This window comes from Mustela putorius, unplaced genomic scaffold (genome assembly GCF_011764305.1).
Source record: "Mustela putorius furo isolate JIRA1106 unplaced genomic scaffold, ASM1176430v1.1 tig00001012_pilon_pilon_pilon, whole genome shotgun sequence".
NCBI lineage: Eukaryota > Metazoa > Chordata > Mammalia > Carnivora > Mustelidae > Mustela > Mustela putorius.
In genome coordinates, this window is record NW_025421531.1 from 1819732 (window position 1) to 1836249 (window position 16518).

The following is a 16518-nucleotide window of genomic DNA, read 5'->3' on the forward strand; positions in this document are numbered from 1 at the left end:
TTGTGGAACAAGAGTTTTCAGTTAGTTTTGGGATCTTTCTCACCTAAAATCCTTCAGATTAGGGGAATTTATGTGGGTGGTAGCTGTAATTAAATAAAGTTCAACTTGTATTTTTTGTTTTTTAGAGGAAAGTTAAGCTTATTTCTTTACATGGTAAGAACAATCATACATTGATTTTTAGTGTCTCAGTGTGGGGGGAGGGTAAAGGCAGGATATTATGATATTTTGGGGTCTGGTTTGAGCCTCACCTTTTGATGCCAGGAGCTTTTCACATATGTTTTTATATGAGAATGTCGTCTGAAAATTTCTTTATTGTTAGGCGAATCATGGAACTTCTCACACGAGACTGGAATCTCTCAAAGAAACTCAGGATTCCTGCAATAAGTCGTCTTCAGAAGATGCACAATGTTGATATTGTTCTTCAAATTCTTAGATCACAAGGAATTCAATTAAATGATGAGCATGGTAAAAATTGAGTAAAAATAGGGAGGGGGTTTGGGAGAAGGGGGTGGGATTATGGACATTGGGGAGGGTATGTGCTTTGGTGAGTGCTGTGAAGTGTGTAAACCTGGTGATTCACAGACCTGTACCCCTGGGGATAAAAATATATGTTTATAAAACATAAAAAATTATAAAAAAAAATTGAGTAAAAATAAAACTTTTTCTTCTCACCAAAAACTGATATGTACATATATTGTGCTAATAGGCTGTCTTTTCATTTATAGGAAATACAATCCTATCTAAGGATATTGTGGATAGGCACAGAGAAAAAACTCTTACATTACTTTGGAAAATAGCATTTGCTTTTCAGGTATTGTACATTTGGTAAATGTTATACTTTTTATCAAATTTTTGTCAAATTTTTATACTTTTTATCAAATTTATCAACCAATAATATTGGTTTATAAAAGCCTTTTCATCAAATAGACTAACAATAACTGTTACTTACTGGGGTTTATTCTGTCCCAGGAACTGGAATAATTGCAATTTAATCTTCACAACACCCCTGTAAGGTAGGTGTTGTCACTGCTTCATAGATAAGGAAAGTGAAGCTAGACGTTAGAACATTGATAGGAAGAAGCAATGATATTAGAATCCAGGCTTGTGTGACCCCAGATCTTACACATGACACACTATACATTAACCACTATGCATTCCATCACTTCTGTATAAATTATGTTTGTGTTTTTAAAAAAATGAAGACAACAATGACTAACTTCTGTGGTTAAAATGGTATATGAAAAACATAGAAGTATTTATCCTTTTTTGTGTGTGTTTCAGGTGGATATTTCCATTAATTTAGATCAGTTAAAAGAAGAAATTGACTTTTTAAAACACACTCAGAGTATGAAGAAAACAATGTCTGCACGATCTTGTCATTCTGATGCTATTATCAATAAGAAAAAAGACAAAAGAAATAGTGGTTCCTTTGAACAATATAGTGAGAGCATAAAGCTGTTGATGGAGTGGGTAAATGCTGTTTGTGCTTTCTATAATAAAAAAGTAAGTTTCTTTATTTCTGTTTAAGCTCACTGACTTAAGTACATTTTGGTTAAAGTCAAACTTTATTTGTAAAATATTTTGTTGCATTTCTTAAATAATGTAGTTTATATATAAGCAAAACTTTTCCTCAAATGAGTGAGGGTGTTTTCACATACTGTATGTTATCTAATCTGTCACCAGTTGTATAATGCACAATTTTTTAATGTATTACTAAGAAAGAAAAAATGCCGTAGTCAGGAGTCTCAGTTGGAGACATTTGTCAGAACAGGGGCACCTAAGTATTACACCCGTATGTTAAAGGTAAAAGCAAATAAACTCACCATGCTTCTAGAAGCGGATGGTAGATAGACCATTGGCTACAAGGGGGAGGAAAAAAATCTAAGTTGAGTGTTTTGTAATCATTTGTTAGATTAATACTGGATTTCTGTACCCTTAATGAAGTGTACCCTTAAATGTAAATATGTGAAAATGAATAAAATATCTGGTAAAGAATATGAAGCCAGAAAAATGATAGAGTTCATGTTACTAAATATAGTAAACTGTTATACCCTGAATAGTATGGTTAGTAGAAAATTTGTCAGGTACATGGATAATCTTCTACGTTTTAACTACATACTAGAGAGCTTTGGAAGGCTCTAGGGGAGCATGTGTTCCATACCTTTGTCTTAACTTCTGGTGTTGCTGGCAATCCTTGGCATTCCTTGGCAATCCTTGGCATTCCTGGGCTTGTGGATCCCTTACTCCAGTCTCTGCCTCTGTCCTCACATAGCATCTTCCTGTATGTCTGTCTCTGTGTGACTCTCCATATAAGGATACAAGACATTGGATTTGGAATCTACCCTACTTCACTGTGAAAATTAAACCTGCGTGGCCCTGTATCCAAATAATGTGATATTTTGAGATTCTAGGAAGGACATGAATTTTTTGAGGGACCCTATTTCTCCTAGCATAATAATCAAATTCTATTTTTGAAAGAGTATTTTATAATTGAGAATTTGGCTATAAATAAAGTATTAATTATTCTAGGCACTATTAGCCACTAATGTGATTTTCCTAGCTATTAAAAGGAAATATGCACTACAAAACCATTAATATCTATATTACTGTCCAATATAGTTCATCATTTTCCTGCTATTTCCAATCAGGTGGAGAATTTTACAGTGTCTTTCTCAGATGGCCGTGTTTTATGTTACCTGATCCATCACTACCATCCTTACTATGTGCCTTTTGATGCTATATGTCAGCGGACTACTCAAACTGTAGAATGCACACAGACTGGCTCAGTGGTGTTAAATTCATCATCTGAATCTGACGGAAGCTCTCTGGATTTGTCTTTTAAAGCATTTGATCATGGTTAGTCCCTTTTGGCTGATTCGCTTTTCAAGTTTTTTCTTTGTCAGATTTTTGACTGGAACTGTCTAATCTCTTTTTCATTTGCATAGTAGAAAACACTTCAGAACTATACAAAGAACTTCTAGAAAATGAAAAGAAAAATTTTCAGTTGGTCAGGTCTGCAGTTAGAGACCTTGGTGGAATACCTGCTATGATTAATCACTCGGATATGTCCAATACAATTCCTGACGAAAAGGTAAGTGTTCTTCATCTTGTAAGAGTCTCAGCAGATGACAGTTAAGATGCGTATTCTCTGGCAAACTTCTGTTTCCATCTCTTCTGTTTTCCTTTAGGTGGTTATCACTTATTTGTCATTTCTTTGTGCAAGGCTTTTGGATCTTTGTAAAGAAGCAAGAGCTGCTAGACTTATACAGACAACTTGGAGAAAATACAAACTAAAAACAGATCTAAAACGCCATCAGGTACTCCCCCAAAATGAAAACATTGCAATGTGAATTGTACTTCACAAAATACCAGTTGATTGAGTTTCGTTATGATTTTTACATTTTACTGATATGTGAAGTTATTGACCTAATTTTAATCATTGTTTGTGTTTTGGGTTAGGGCTGGGTATTTCTCCCTAAGCCTTGGTGTTTCTTTCACTGGATGTGTCTTCCAGACACTGTTCCCTCGCTTGCTCTGGCAGAAGTAGAATAACTTAGACCCTTTGTAAATTTACAAAAATAAACTGAGGATACCTGACTCAGCTCTTTTCTCCTTTATGGAATCTAACCTATCCCTTCCTGGAATCTAAATTCTCTCTGGGAGCAGTTTTCCATGAATTTTTTCATGTGGTGTTCTGGGAGTCTTGATCTTGGTGCTGGAGAGTGCCCCTGGAGTCTGGGTCTCTGTCTGATTTTGTAGTGCAGTTAGCCAGCTCATTTTGTTTGTCTGAAAGTGTTTTCCAGTGTATCCTTTATTAGTTTAAAAGTGGAGGGACGCCTGGGTGGCGCAGTTGGTTAAGCATCTGCCTTTGGCTCAGGTCATGATCCTAGGGTCCTGGGATCAAACCCTACATCGGGCTCCCTGCTCTGTGGGGGAGCCTGCTTCTCCCTCACCCTCTGCCTGCCACTCTCCCTGCTTGTGCTCTCTCTCTCTCTCTCTCAAATAAATAAAATCTTAAAAAAGAAAATTTTTTTAAGTGGAATTTGGTTTCCTTTGTTTTATTTATTGTTTGGGATCTGGGCACAGGGATAGTGATGTTATTTGTCATTTCCTTTTTTGACCCCAACAGTACAAACTTTTATGTTAATGTAAGCTTTTTTTTTTTTATTCTGAGAAAATGTAATTTTTAACCAACTGTGAAATGGTCTCCTTAATCAAGTTAAACAAACTATTTTAATCCTTTTTTCTCCCTACCCCTTCCACTAATGATCTTATATTCACTTATTTGGAAAATCAAATAAAATAAGCAGCTATGTTTGATAAACTTATCATGTATTTCAGAAATACTTTCCACTTTATCCTCAATTTTGAGTTACTGTGCATTTATGGTAGAGTTCTTAATAACTCTATAAAACAGCTACATTTTGGCAACTCTTAAACATACCATGTATTTTGTCATAGTTTGTCAGACTCGGAAATAACATAGTAATTGAAATAATTTGCTGTTACCCCACTCAAACTCCTAGTAGTAACTTTTGGGAAACAGGCAGTGGCTTATACTCACACTGGTCTTTTCTGCTACCATATCTATTCCTTGTGCCTTCTTTTGCCCCTTATCTTCTTATCTCCCTCCTTGCCCACATATGTCTTAGAGGATAACTTTGTACTCTGGAAGCTTTTGGAGAACTGCTTTAGGGGAGTTTTCAGCAAAGACTCCTGGCTAGTCTTCAAATTATTTCACTCATTATGTTTATATGACGTTAAATGAGAGAGTAAAAATCCCATGAAACAGATATTTATCAGAATTGGGGGGACTGGTAAGTGAAATCTGCTTTATTTTCTGCTCAAGATGACCTTATACTAATAAGATATAAACTACAAAGATTTCCTAGCTGTTTGCTGGTGAGATCCCTTTTCCTGATTTAGGAAGAAGAAAGTTTCCTGTTTTTTAAAGACAACTGCTTCTATCCTTTCTCCAGGTGACCATGCTCCCTCTCTTATACAAATACATGAATATCGAATTACATGTTTTTGTTTGCTATTTGGAACATTAAGCAGTAGGTTCCCTATATATTGTCATAGAAATATTATAATCTTATAAACATAAAAATTACCATGAATAGCTAATTTTTCAGGTATTGTATTTTACTTCCATCTCATTGTTAGAATTCACATAAACTATCCATTTAGAAAAGACTGACTCAAGTTTTTGTGGTGATAAGTGAAAATTGACTAATGGCCCAATTCCTAATGAATGAGGTAGGATTATCCAAGGGTACCCTGACACATTAGTTCTTCTGTCAAAGAGTAGGCAAGAACTGTAAAGCAAAGTGGATCCCTGTATGTGGCCCATACGCAAGGTAAAATAAAACAAGCTTGTAATAATAGGTTAGCTTAGCAATAGCATAAGATTAAAAATTATAACATGCAGTCTAATTTAGCAAAGAAGCAGTGACTTAACCAGCATTGGAATTTTTACCATCAGTTTATAAATTTTTCAAACAGTTGCTGTTTTGGATTTATCTATTTTCTATCTGTAGCTTCTCTAATGTCACATAAAATTGTTCCATTTTAGTTTGCTTGAGATTGAGATGATCTACAAACTTACCTTAGTCCACTGTATCTAGGAGTGCCCCTTGCCTTGGAACTTTTGACGCAGATGCAACTTTTGACTTTTTTTTTTTTAAGCTAATAGGAAATGCTTATTTCTAACTGAGTTTTTGTTTAATTGTGGTAAAGAGCACATCATAAAATTTACTATCTTAACTCTTTTTAAAGTGTACAGTTCAGTAGTGTGAAGTATATTTACATCACTATGAAACAAATCTCCAGAAATTTTTTAACTTATAGAACTGAAATTGTGCTCCTTAAATTGTGGCTGGGTGGAGGGATGATTTTAATTTGGATATCTATAGTCTTTTTTTTTTTTAAGATTTTATTTATTCATTTGATAGAGATCACAAGTAGGCAGAGAAGCAGGCAGAGAGAGAGGAAGCAGCAAGCTCCCCGCTGAGCAGAGAGCCCAATGCAGGGCTCGATCCCAGTATCCTGGGATCATGACCTGAGCCGAAGGCAGATGCTTTAACCCACTGAGCTACCAGGTGCCCAAAAGATATCCATAGTCTTAAAGGCCATATGCTCATACAGGGGGACGGACAGAGTTAGATCACTTAATCAATTTGTTGGACGTAATTCTACCCCAATTTTAGAATTGTCCAGTCTTTTTCCACTTAGGAGTGATGTAATATATGACTCTCACCATTTCTTAGTATTTGTTTCAATCCATTAACTACATTTTTCCTTTCTTAGAGTGACTGTTTGATCCCTTCTATAGTTGAATGTGTTCCCATACTGTGCAGTTTCCACCCATAGATCTCAATGCCTGATTATAATTAATTAATAATTAGAATCTAATGTCTATATAGATCCCATCCTTGAATAGTGAGCTGTTCCAGATAGCTACATAAAGTTATAAATAACAATAAATTTATAGCTACATGCTATAAATTGTTCTTTCCACCACAGGGAATAATTTATATTCTAGTTTCCAATTCAGGTAACTGAAATGATAAATCTGGCCTTGAGGGTGTGGCATAGTGATGGCTTCGTTCGAATACTGGTTATTCGCCCAGTAGACTGACAGTCTACTTAACTTCTCTGTCTCAGTTTCCCCATAGTCATAAAAGTGGTACCTGTTCATCTGTTCTTATGGTTGTGTGAGATTTAGAGGAAGCATTCATGAACTGTTTAGAATGGTGCCTTATGCCTAGTAAGTATTTGACCTATGTTGTTTTTGCTAGTACTTCATCATTAGAAGTAACAGAAATAGAGGTATATAGGGTATCAGCCTGTGGTGCTCCCAGGGCAGGTAGCTTTTTTTCAGCCACTTAAGCTATCAAGCAGTCCTGCTACCACTTCCCATAATCTGATATTCTGTCATCTTGATTGTCTATGCCTTAAAGCCATAAAGTATTCTGTGCTAAAAGTAAATATTATGCTGCTTCTCCCTTTTTGTTAATTTCTTTGTTCGAGTTGTTACAAAGCAAGACTACCTTATATTGTAAGGCATTTTGTTTATTTCTGACCTCCTTTTTTTTTTTTTTTAATTTCCTCCTATGGTCCACTGCTTTTTTCAAAATCAGGCATGAATACTCTGGGCTATAATCTGAGAAACATACTTCATTCATTCATTCATTCATTCATTCATTTATTTTAAAAGATTTTATTTCTTTATTTGGCACAGAGAGACAGCGAGAGAGAGAACACAGCCAGGGGGAGTAAGAGAGGGAAAAGTAGGCTTCCTGTTGATCCCTGGACCCCGGGACCATGACCTGAGCCTAAGGCAGGCCCTTAATGACTGAGCCACCCAGGCACCCTGAAACATACCACATTTAAATGGCCTTTATATTGATTATTGAGATGATATTTCAAACATGCCTGTGATCTTTATTTTAGGATTATAGCCTTGGGAATTTTTGTTCCATTATATAAATATATATATGCATTTCCACCTATCAGACCTTTCGACATTCCTGGAAGTATCTATATTCCAAAGATGAGCATATCTTAAGTCGGGGGGATGTTTTATTTTCAGGATCAGTTTGATTAATATTTAATAGATTATTTTCTTACATACTTAAGTAAGCTTTTTTTTTTTTTAAATATTTTTATTTATTTATTTGACAGACAGAAATCACAAGTAGGCAGAGAGGCAGACAGAGAAAGGAGAAGCAGGCTCCCCGCTTGAGTAGAGAGCCCAGTGCAGGGCTCGATTCCGGGACCCTGAGATCATGACCTGAGCCGAAGGCAGAGGCTTTAACCCACTGAGCCACCCAGGCACCCCAGTAATTAAGCTTTTGATTCATCTTTGCTTTTTATGATTCAGCTTTGCTTTTTTTTTTTTTTTTTTTTTTTTTTTTAGGAACAAGACAAAGCTGCAAGAATTATTCAATCAGCTGTAATCAATTTCCTAAGTAAACAACGATTGAAGAAGGAGATTAATGCAGCATTGACCATTCAGAAATACTGGCGAAGACTCTTAGCACAGAGAAAATTATTAATGTTAAAAAAGGAAAAACTAGAAAAAGTTCAAAATGAATCAGCATCAGTTATTCAGGTATAGTATCCTGGTTTTTGGAATTTAAAAAGTTTTAATGACTTTTTTTTTTTAAGATTTCATTTATTTATTTGACACAGAGAGAGAGATTACAAGTAGGCAGAGAGAGAGGGGGAAGCAGGCTCCCCACTGAGCAGAGAGCCTGATGTGGAGCTCGATTCCAGGACCTTGAGACCATGATCTGAGCTGAAGGCAGAGGCTTAACCATTAAGCCACTTAGGCGCCCCTTTTAATGACATTTTTAAGGAAGAAAGTAAAATATGATAAATTTTTCAATTATATTTTAGGCTTTCAAATTTTTCTGATACTTGAACAAATATTTAATATATTCTGACTACCTCTAAAACTCTTTGCTATATTCAGCATAAGTCTTAAACAAATGGAAATACCTCCTTTTCTCTGAAGTCTAATTCTTTACCTCTTCTGTCTTCTTTGTTTTATAGCAGAGATTTACAGTCTTATGCTCCATGGGACATGCTGACATACTGTATCATTTTACTTTGTATATCTACACACTCAACCAAGCTCTTCATTTAATCTCCACTATGGGTTCTGGAACTTATTTTGGGATAAATGTGTGCATGTTTTCCTCTGTATCCCATTTAGTTGGCATATAACAAAATATCACCTATAATCTATAGAATACCCATGTTAGTTTTCTATTTAGTAAAAAAAAATTGAGCATATCTACGGAGCAGACAAATTCTTTATACGTTTTTGATATTAGGTTCCGTTTTAATAACAGCAGAGGTGTACTATTTAAATTTGCGCTATGTAAGTGTCATTGAAGCTTCACCCCATAATTTTATGTGTTTTAAAAATTTAGAAATTTTTGTGTCTGGGTACTACTATTGATAAGTGAAAGATTCTGATTTGATAAATTCTTTTTTTTTTTAACTTTTTTTAATGTGAAATATTACACATGGAAAATGGCATGGAACACAAATATAAAGCCCAATAGTTTTCACAAAGTTAATACAAAATTAACCTCTACTAGGTCAAGAAATAGAATATTATCAGCTTCTCAGAAGCCATTTCACAATCCATTAAGTCCCTTACCCCTGCCCATAATCATTATTCTCATATATGCCATTTTTCTAGACATCTTCTCTAAACACTATAATTTTGTCTTGCCTGTTATTTGAATTTTATGTAGGTGGGTTCAAACCATGTAAATTCTTTTATTCTACATTATTAAATTTGTGAGATTTATTAGCGTTGAGTGTCACTGTGATTTAACTTCCAGTCTATAATAATTCTATAATTTACTTATCTTTTCTATTGTTGATGAACATTTGGCTTTCCAGTTCTAAGTCATTATGAGTAATGAATGCTTCCATGAATGTGCCTTCTTGTGTGAAATGTATTCACTCTGTTTGATATATACATGAGTACAATTGTTTGGTTTTTGAGTGTATAGATTTCAGTTTTCGTAGATAGTGCCAAAAAGCTTATACAGCGACTGTAGCACACACCAGCTGTTTAAAAATGATCATGTAACTCCATGTTCAGGTAAATAAATACTTGGAAATTGTCTTTTTAATTTAGCCATTCTAGTGGTTGTGTAGTAGCATCCTGGAGTAGTTTTAATTTGCATTTTCTTGATAACTAATGATATTGGACACCTTTTTAAACTGGAAATCTTCTCTTGTGAAGTGCTATTTCAAGTCTCTTTTCAGTTTTTCATTTTGATTGTTTGCCTTCTTATGGATTTGTAAGACATGTTGAATATTCTGGTTATTAGAATTTTGTTGGACTTGGATGTTAAAATACCTTCTCCTTGACTGTGATTTACTGTTTTATGAAATGAAAATTCTTTATTTTCTATGATGGTTAGTGTTTTTTTTGTACCATAACCAAGGCCTTTTGAAGATATCTTCTACATTATATTCTAAAAGCTTTAGTGTATTATCTTTCATATTTAGATCTCTCCAGAACTTTTTTTTTTAATGGATATCCAGTTGTTTTAGTCGTTTACTGAAACAACCATCCTTGCCTTATTACTGTGCCACTTTTAGCATACATCAAAAATTCTTATATCTGTGCTTCTGTTTCTATCTGTGTTTTTTTCTGTTCTATTGTTTCTTTTTTTCCTTTCTTTGGGCCTTGTGTTCTGACTTTATGTGAAATCTGGATATCTAGTAGAATCAGAGAAAGCAGGCTCCCTGCTGAGCAGAGAGCCCGATGTAGGGCTTGATCCCAGGACCCTGAGATCATGACCTGAGCCGAAGGCAGAGGCTTTAACCCACTTGAGCCACCCAGTAATTTCATTTCTTTAAGGTAAATATTTTTGAGTGGGATTGCTGGGCATTTGGTAAGTGTATGTTTAACTTTATAAAATACTGGCAAACTGGTTTCTAGAGTGGCTCTACCACTTTTCATTCCAACCCTAGTGCATACGAGTTCTCATTGCTCCACATCTTCCAACACTATGATGTCAGTGTTTTTTAGCCATTGTTTTAGATGTGTAGTGGTATCTAATCTTGGTTTTATTTTTCATTTCCCTAATCACAAATGACGTATATGTTTTCAAGTGCTTGATTGTCTTCAGGATATCTTCAGGATATCTGTGAAGTGTCTGTTGAAATCTTTTGCTTATTATTGTAATTGAGTTATCTTATTGAGGTTTGAGAATTTTGAGAGTTTTGAGAGTTCTTTCCATATTCTGGAGACAAATTCTCTGTCATTGTTTTGCAACTATTTTCTCCTAATCTTTACAGGAAGTTTGCTGATCCCTACTCTTGGTGAATGTTCTGCATACTTAAAAAGAATGTGTATTCTGGGGGCGCCTGCGTGGCTCAGTGGATTAAAGCCTCTGCTTTCAGCTCATATTATGATCCCAGAGACCTGGGATCGAGCCCCGCATTGGGCTCTCTGCTCAGCAGGGAGCCTGCTTCCCCCTCTCTCTCTGCCTGCCTCTCTGCCTACTTGTGATCTCTGTTGATCTTTGTCTGTCAAATAAATAAATAAAATCTTTAAAAAAAAAAGAATGTGTATTCTGTTGGGTAAAGTGTTCTGTAAATGTTAAATCCATTTGTTTGGTGTTATTTAGTTGTTTTATATCCTGACTGATTTTCTGTTTGCTCTCTCAGTAAAAGAATAGTGTGTAAATCTCTCAACTGTAATGGAATATGTGTTTCTTCTTTCAGTTCTTTTCATTTTGTCATTTTGTCATGTATATTGACACTCTGTAGTTAGGCACATGCACATTTGAGATGGTTCTATTTTCTTGGTGAGGTGGGTCTTTTATCATTATGTAATGTTGTTTTTTTTATCTCTCATAGTTTTCTTTGCTCTGAAGTCTACCTTGCTGGCTGTAACTTAATTACTCCACCTTGGCTGTGGACTTCACTACCATCTGTAGGATATTTTTTTTTCTTTCCTTTTACTTGTTAATTACTTACATGATTATGTATGACATGAAGTCTAGACAGCATTTCATTGTTTTTTTTTTTTTCATGTATCTCTGTCTTTTGATTGGTGGTTTAGACTATATTTTAAGCATTCATTGATATTTGTGAATTTAGGTCTATCCTTTTATTGTTTATGAATGTTTCCATTCTTTCATTCTTCCCTTTTCCCTTTCCTGGCTTTTTAATTCTTTGAACGCTTGATAGTGTTACACTTTAGTCTGTTTTCTTTCTGACTGTTTCCCTTTGGACAGGTTTTTATTGTTTGTCTTTTGGTGATTGCTCTAGGGGTTACAGTATATGTAACTTTTAATATACTTAGAATTAATATTTTATTACTTTAAGTTGAATATAGAAAGCCTACCACTATCTAAGTCCCTTTGTGCCCTGTCTCCCACTTTTATGTTTAGTTATCTTGCTTACTACATCTATATGCAATTAAAATCACATCAGGGAATGTTAATTTTTGCTTAATCGTAATAAATATTTTAAACAATACATGAGAATAATATTCTATGCTGTTAATGCAGATGTTTATCATTTCTGTTGCTTTGCTTTATTTTTTTGTAGTACATTTTTTACAACTTATAAACCCATAGTGATACATTATTATTAACTAAGATCCATAGTTCAATTAGGGTTCACTTTTTGTGTGGTGTCGTTATATGTGTTTGATCAAAATCCTGCCCTGAAAATCCTGTGTACTCCACCTAATCGTCCCTACCCCTCCTCACAATTCCTGGCAAACCCTGATTTTTTTTTTTTTACTGTCTCCGTAGTTGTTTTTTGTTTTTTGTTTTTTCCCCAGAATGTCCTGTAGTTTGAATCCCATCAGTATGTAGTCTTTTCAGATTGGTTTCTCTCCCTTGGCAATATACATTTAAGTTGCTTTAATGTGTTTTTTGGGCTTGATAACTTACTTGTTTTTATCATTGAATAACATCCCAATGTAGGATTTACTTCAGGATTTTTTTTTTTTATCCATTTATCTATTGAAGGGTATCTTGGTTGCTTCTGATTTTTGGCAATTACGAATAAAGGTATTATAAACATCTGTGTACAGATGTTTTTTTCTGTGGACCTGTTTTCAGCCTCTTTGGGTAGGTACCTTGGAGTGGAATTGCCTGATCATATGATAAAACTAGGTTTGTCAGAAACTGTCAAACTGTCTTTCACAGTAGCTGTATCATTTTGCATTCCCACCAGCAATGAATGAGACTTTGTGTTGCTCTCCGTCCTGGCCAGCATTTGGTGTGCCGTGTTTTAGATTTTAGCCATTCTAATAGATGTATATTGGCATCACATTGTTCCAGTGTGCAATTCCCTAATGCTGTATGATGTTGAGATCTTTTCATATGCTTATTTACCATCTGTATATCTTCTTTTATGATGTGTTCGGATCTTTTGCCAATTTTTTAATTCTTACTGTCCATTTTTTATTTTCTTGTGGAGTTTTAAATGCTCTTTGTTTAAAGGATTTGCATACAAATCCTTTATCAGATACGTATTTTGCAAATATTTTCTCTTAGTATGTGGCTTATCTTTTTGTTCTGTTAACAGTTTTTCACAGAGCAGAATTTTTTAATTTTAATGAAATTGGAGATCAGTTTTTTTTCTTTCATGGATTATACTTTTGGCATCATATCTAAAAAGCCATTGCCACACCCAAAGTCCCTCAGATATTCTGTTGTTATCTTCTAGACGTTGTTCTATGATTTTACATTTTACATTTAGATCTATGATTTATTTTGGTTAATTTTTGTGAAAGGTAAAGAGTCAGTGTTGAGATTCATTTTTTTCTTATGTTTGTCTGCTTATTCCAGCGTCATTTTTTGAAACCAAACAAAATTATCCTTTGTGTACTCACTTGGGTTGTTCCTTTGCTAAAGATCAATTGACTGTGTTGCATAGGTATACTTCTGGACTCCCTGTTCTGTTCTAGTGACCTCTTTGTCTATTAATTTGCCAATATCACACTGTCTCAAATAGTATAGTTTTTTTTTTAAGATTTTATTTATTTATTTGACAGAGAAAGAGATCACAAGTAGGCAGAGAGGTAGGCAGAGAGAGTAGGAAGCAGGCTCTCTGCTGTGCAGAGAGCCCGTTGTGGGGCTGGACCCCAGGACCCTGAGACCATGACTTGAGCTGAAGGCAGAAACAACCCACTGAGCCACTCAGGTGCCCCTCAATACTATAGTTTTATATTAAGTTTTGAAGTTGGATAATGTTGGTCCTCCAGCTTTCTTTTCCTTTAATATTATGTTTGCCAGTCTGGGTCTTTTGCCTCTCCATTTAACTTTAGAATCAGTTTGCTGGTATCCTCAGACTAACTAGGCAGGATTTTGATTGAGATTGCTCTGAATTTATGGACTAAGTTGGGAATAACTCTCAGCATTGAGTCTTCTACCAATGAACGTGATCTCTCTCTCTCTCCATTTAATTAGATCTTCTTTGATTTCTTTCATTAGTTTTATAGTTTTCCTCAGACAAATCCTGTTGGATGTATTTTGAACTGGGTTTTTTTGTTTGTTTGTTGTTTGTTTGTTTGTTGCTACTAATACTAATACTAATACGCTACAAATTTGTTCTAATTGTTAGTTCCAGGAGTTTTTTGGTCATTTCTTTGGATTGTCTACATAAATGATCAGGTCACCTGTGGACAAAGAAAGACTTATTATTTTTGTCTTTTGTATACCTTTTATATCCTTTTCTTACTACATTAGCCAGGACTTTTAGTAGATGTTGAATAGGAGTGGTGAGAGTACCTCCTTTTGTTATTCCAGATCTTAAGGGAAAAGCATCTAGTTTCTCACCATTAAGTTTGATGTTAGCTGTAGGTTTGAATTGATGTTCTTTATCATATTGAAAAAGTTCCTCTCTATTTTTAGTTTTTTGAGATATTTCTTCCTTAAATCATTTTTCTTTTTCAACCTAGATTCTTTGTATTGATCTTAAAGTATGTTGATTGTTTTATCATCTTTTTTCTGCTATTGAGCCATTCCAGTGAATTTTTTTAATTTCGGTTATTGTGTTTTTCAGTTCTAATGTTTTCATTTGGTTCTTATTTGTATCTTTGATATTTTTACTGAGACTTTCTATTCTTCCATCAGTTTCAACTTTGGGAACATTTTTACATCTGCTGTTTTTAAGTCTTTGTCAGGTAATTCCAATGTCTAGGTCATCTCCATTGGCATCTATTGATCGTCTTTTCCCATGGAAGTTGACATTTTCAATCTGTTTTTATGCCAAGTAATTTTTAATTACATCTTGAATATTTTAAGTTATGTGAATGTTGATATTTTAGTTTAGTTTTATGAGATGATCTGCCATGCTGGGTTCAGGCCACAACTTCTTATCAGCCTTCTATGGGTACGGCTTCAACATCAGTTCCTTTTTTAAAGCGTTTACAGTGATACTTGTATCAGTCCCATGTGTATGTCATCGAATGGCCAGTTTGGGATCTAGATGGTGATGACCATTACTCAAAGGCTAGTCTGCTTAATGGTACACAGCTTAATAGTGAACCCAGGAATTCATAACATTAAGGGATTGCATTTCTGAGCTATCCCTTCTCTTCAGTCTCCCTGGGACTTTCCAGGTGTTTTTAGGGCTACCCTGTTTAGTTCTCTGGCCAGAAACCTCTGTAAACCTCTGGTTACACTGGTATGCTGTGTTCTTTCTATGACTACCCTAGCTAGGATCAAGCAGAGACTCTGTGTCTTTAGTAAGAGGACAAAGGTTGTGGAGATAGGGAGAGAGAAAGAATTGGAGCTTTGACAGCAATGTACTACAGATACCTACGGTGGAGAAGAAAGAGCACCTTCTTATGAAAATCTAGGCCTTAATATCAACTCTTGGTACTTGCTATGTGACTTTGGGAAAAGTTTTGCATTGTAAGTTTTCTTTGTTTTTGTGAGAATTAAATAAGTAAATTATACATAATGCTCTGTAGTTAAGCTACTTAGTTGTTTTGATTTGTTTTGTTTTGTTTTTAGATTTTTATTTATTTGACAGAGAGAGACACAGAGAGAGAGGGAACACAGGCAGGGAGAATGGGAGAGGGAGAAGCAGTCTTCCCTCTGAGCAGGGAGTCCAACTTGGGGCTCGATCTCAGGACCCTGGGATCATGACCTGAGCCAAAGGCAGATGCTTAATGACTGAACCACCGAGGCACCCCAGAGTGCTGCTCAATATCTACTGAGATGAGAGGGGAAGAACTTAGCTTCCATGAGCTATATCAACACTGATTACCATTTCAGTAACAGAGACTGGTAACAGTGTTCAGAAGAAATGATTATCAAAGTATAATAAGCTATCCACACACACTCTTTAATTTTTGAGTTTGAAGGTTTCACAAATGAACATCTAGAGGAAAGAAAAGAAAAAGAATGGCAACTGCAACTCTGAATAATAACTGCTTTACTTTTCTCTACTTTTTTGAGGCGGCTTAATAAAATCCTTCACATTTGCATCAAACTTAGAGTTTTCAATGCCATTTTGAATTAATATGCTTAAATATAGTTGGATAAGTTTTAATTACTTATGCATCTCTTCATAGTAATGTGATGTTTCATTATTTCTTATCAGGCTCAAGAGTAGGAACAAAATCACAATTGACACATAGTAAAGAATAAGGCAATATCTGTTGGGAAAACATAGAGTGGTCCTAACTCTCCTCTCCCATGGATGGGTGTGCTTGGAACAGGCACAGATGCATAACAATGTTAGTACTTGTAGGAGACAGAAGTACTTAGCCCCTATACTGTTTAGCTTATATGTAAGGTAAAGTAGGCTACAATAGGTAATTCTCCCCTCAGTGTTGTCCCAGTGAAGGAGTTAGGGAATGTGGGTGGTATGGGAAGAAAGCAACATTGGCTATTCAAGAAATAAATGGTTTTCACTTCTTGTATCTTTTCAGAATTCTACTTTTTGACTGTCCATAATTCCTAAATTTACGAAGAAGTAGTAATTTAATTCTTAATGAAAAAAAAT

The 16518-nt window shown here is 35.0% G+C and overlaps 1 protein-coding gene across 3 annotated transcripts in view; it reads left to right on the plus strand.

The window, feature by feature from the left end:
• ASPM (assembly factor for spindle microtubules) overlaps window positions 1-16518 on the plus strand; it is a 63188-nt gene that overhangs the window by 25092 nt on the left and 21578 nt on the right. For 2 of the 3 annotated variants that reach the window (XM_045086993.1, XM_045086991.1), the window contains exons 11-17: window positions 320-465; window positions 726-811; window positions 1282-1503; window positions 2649-2856; window positions 2946-3091; window positions 3189-3317; window positions 7922-8116. In XM_045086993.1, the coding sequence (XP_044942928.1) occupies window positions 320-465; window positions 726-811; window positions 1282-1503; window positions 2649-2856; window positions 2946-3091; window positions 3189-3317; window positions 7922-8116 (1132 nt within the window). The remainder of the gene's footprint in view (window positions 1-319; window positions 466-725; window positions 812-1281; window positions 1504-2648; window positions 2857-2945; window positions 3092-3188; window positions 3318-7921; window positions 8117-16518) is intronic. The other variant, XM_045086992.1, reaches the window with a different exon arrangement.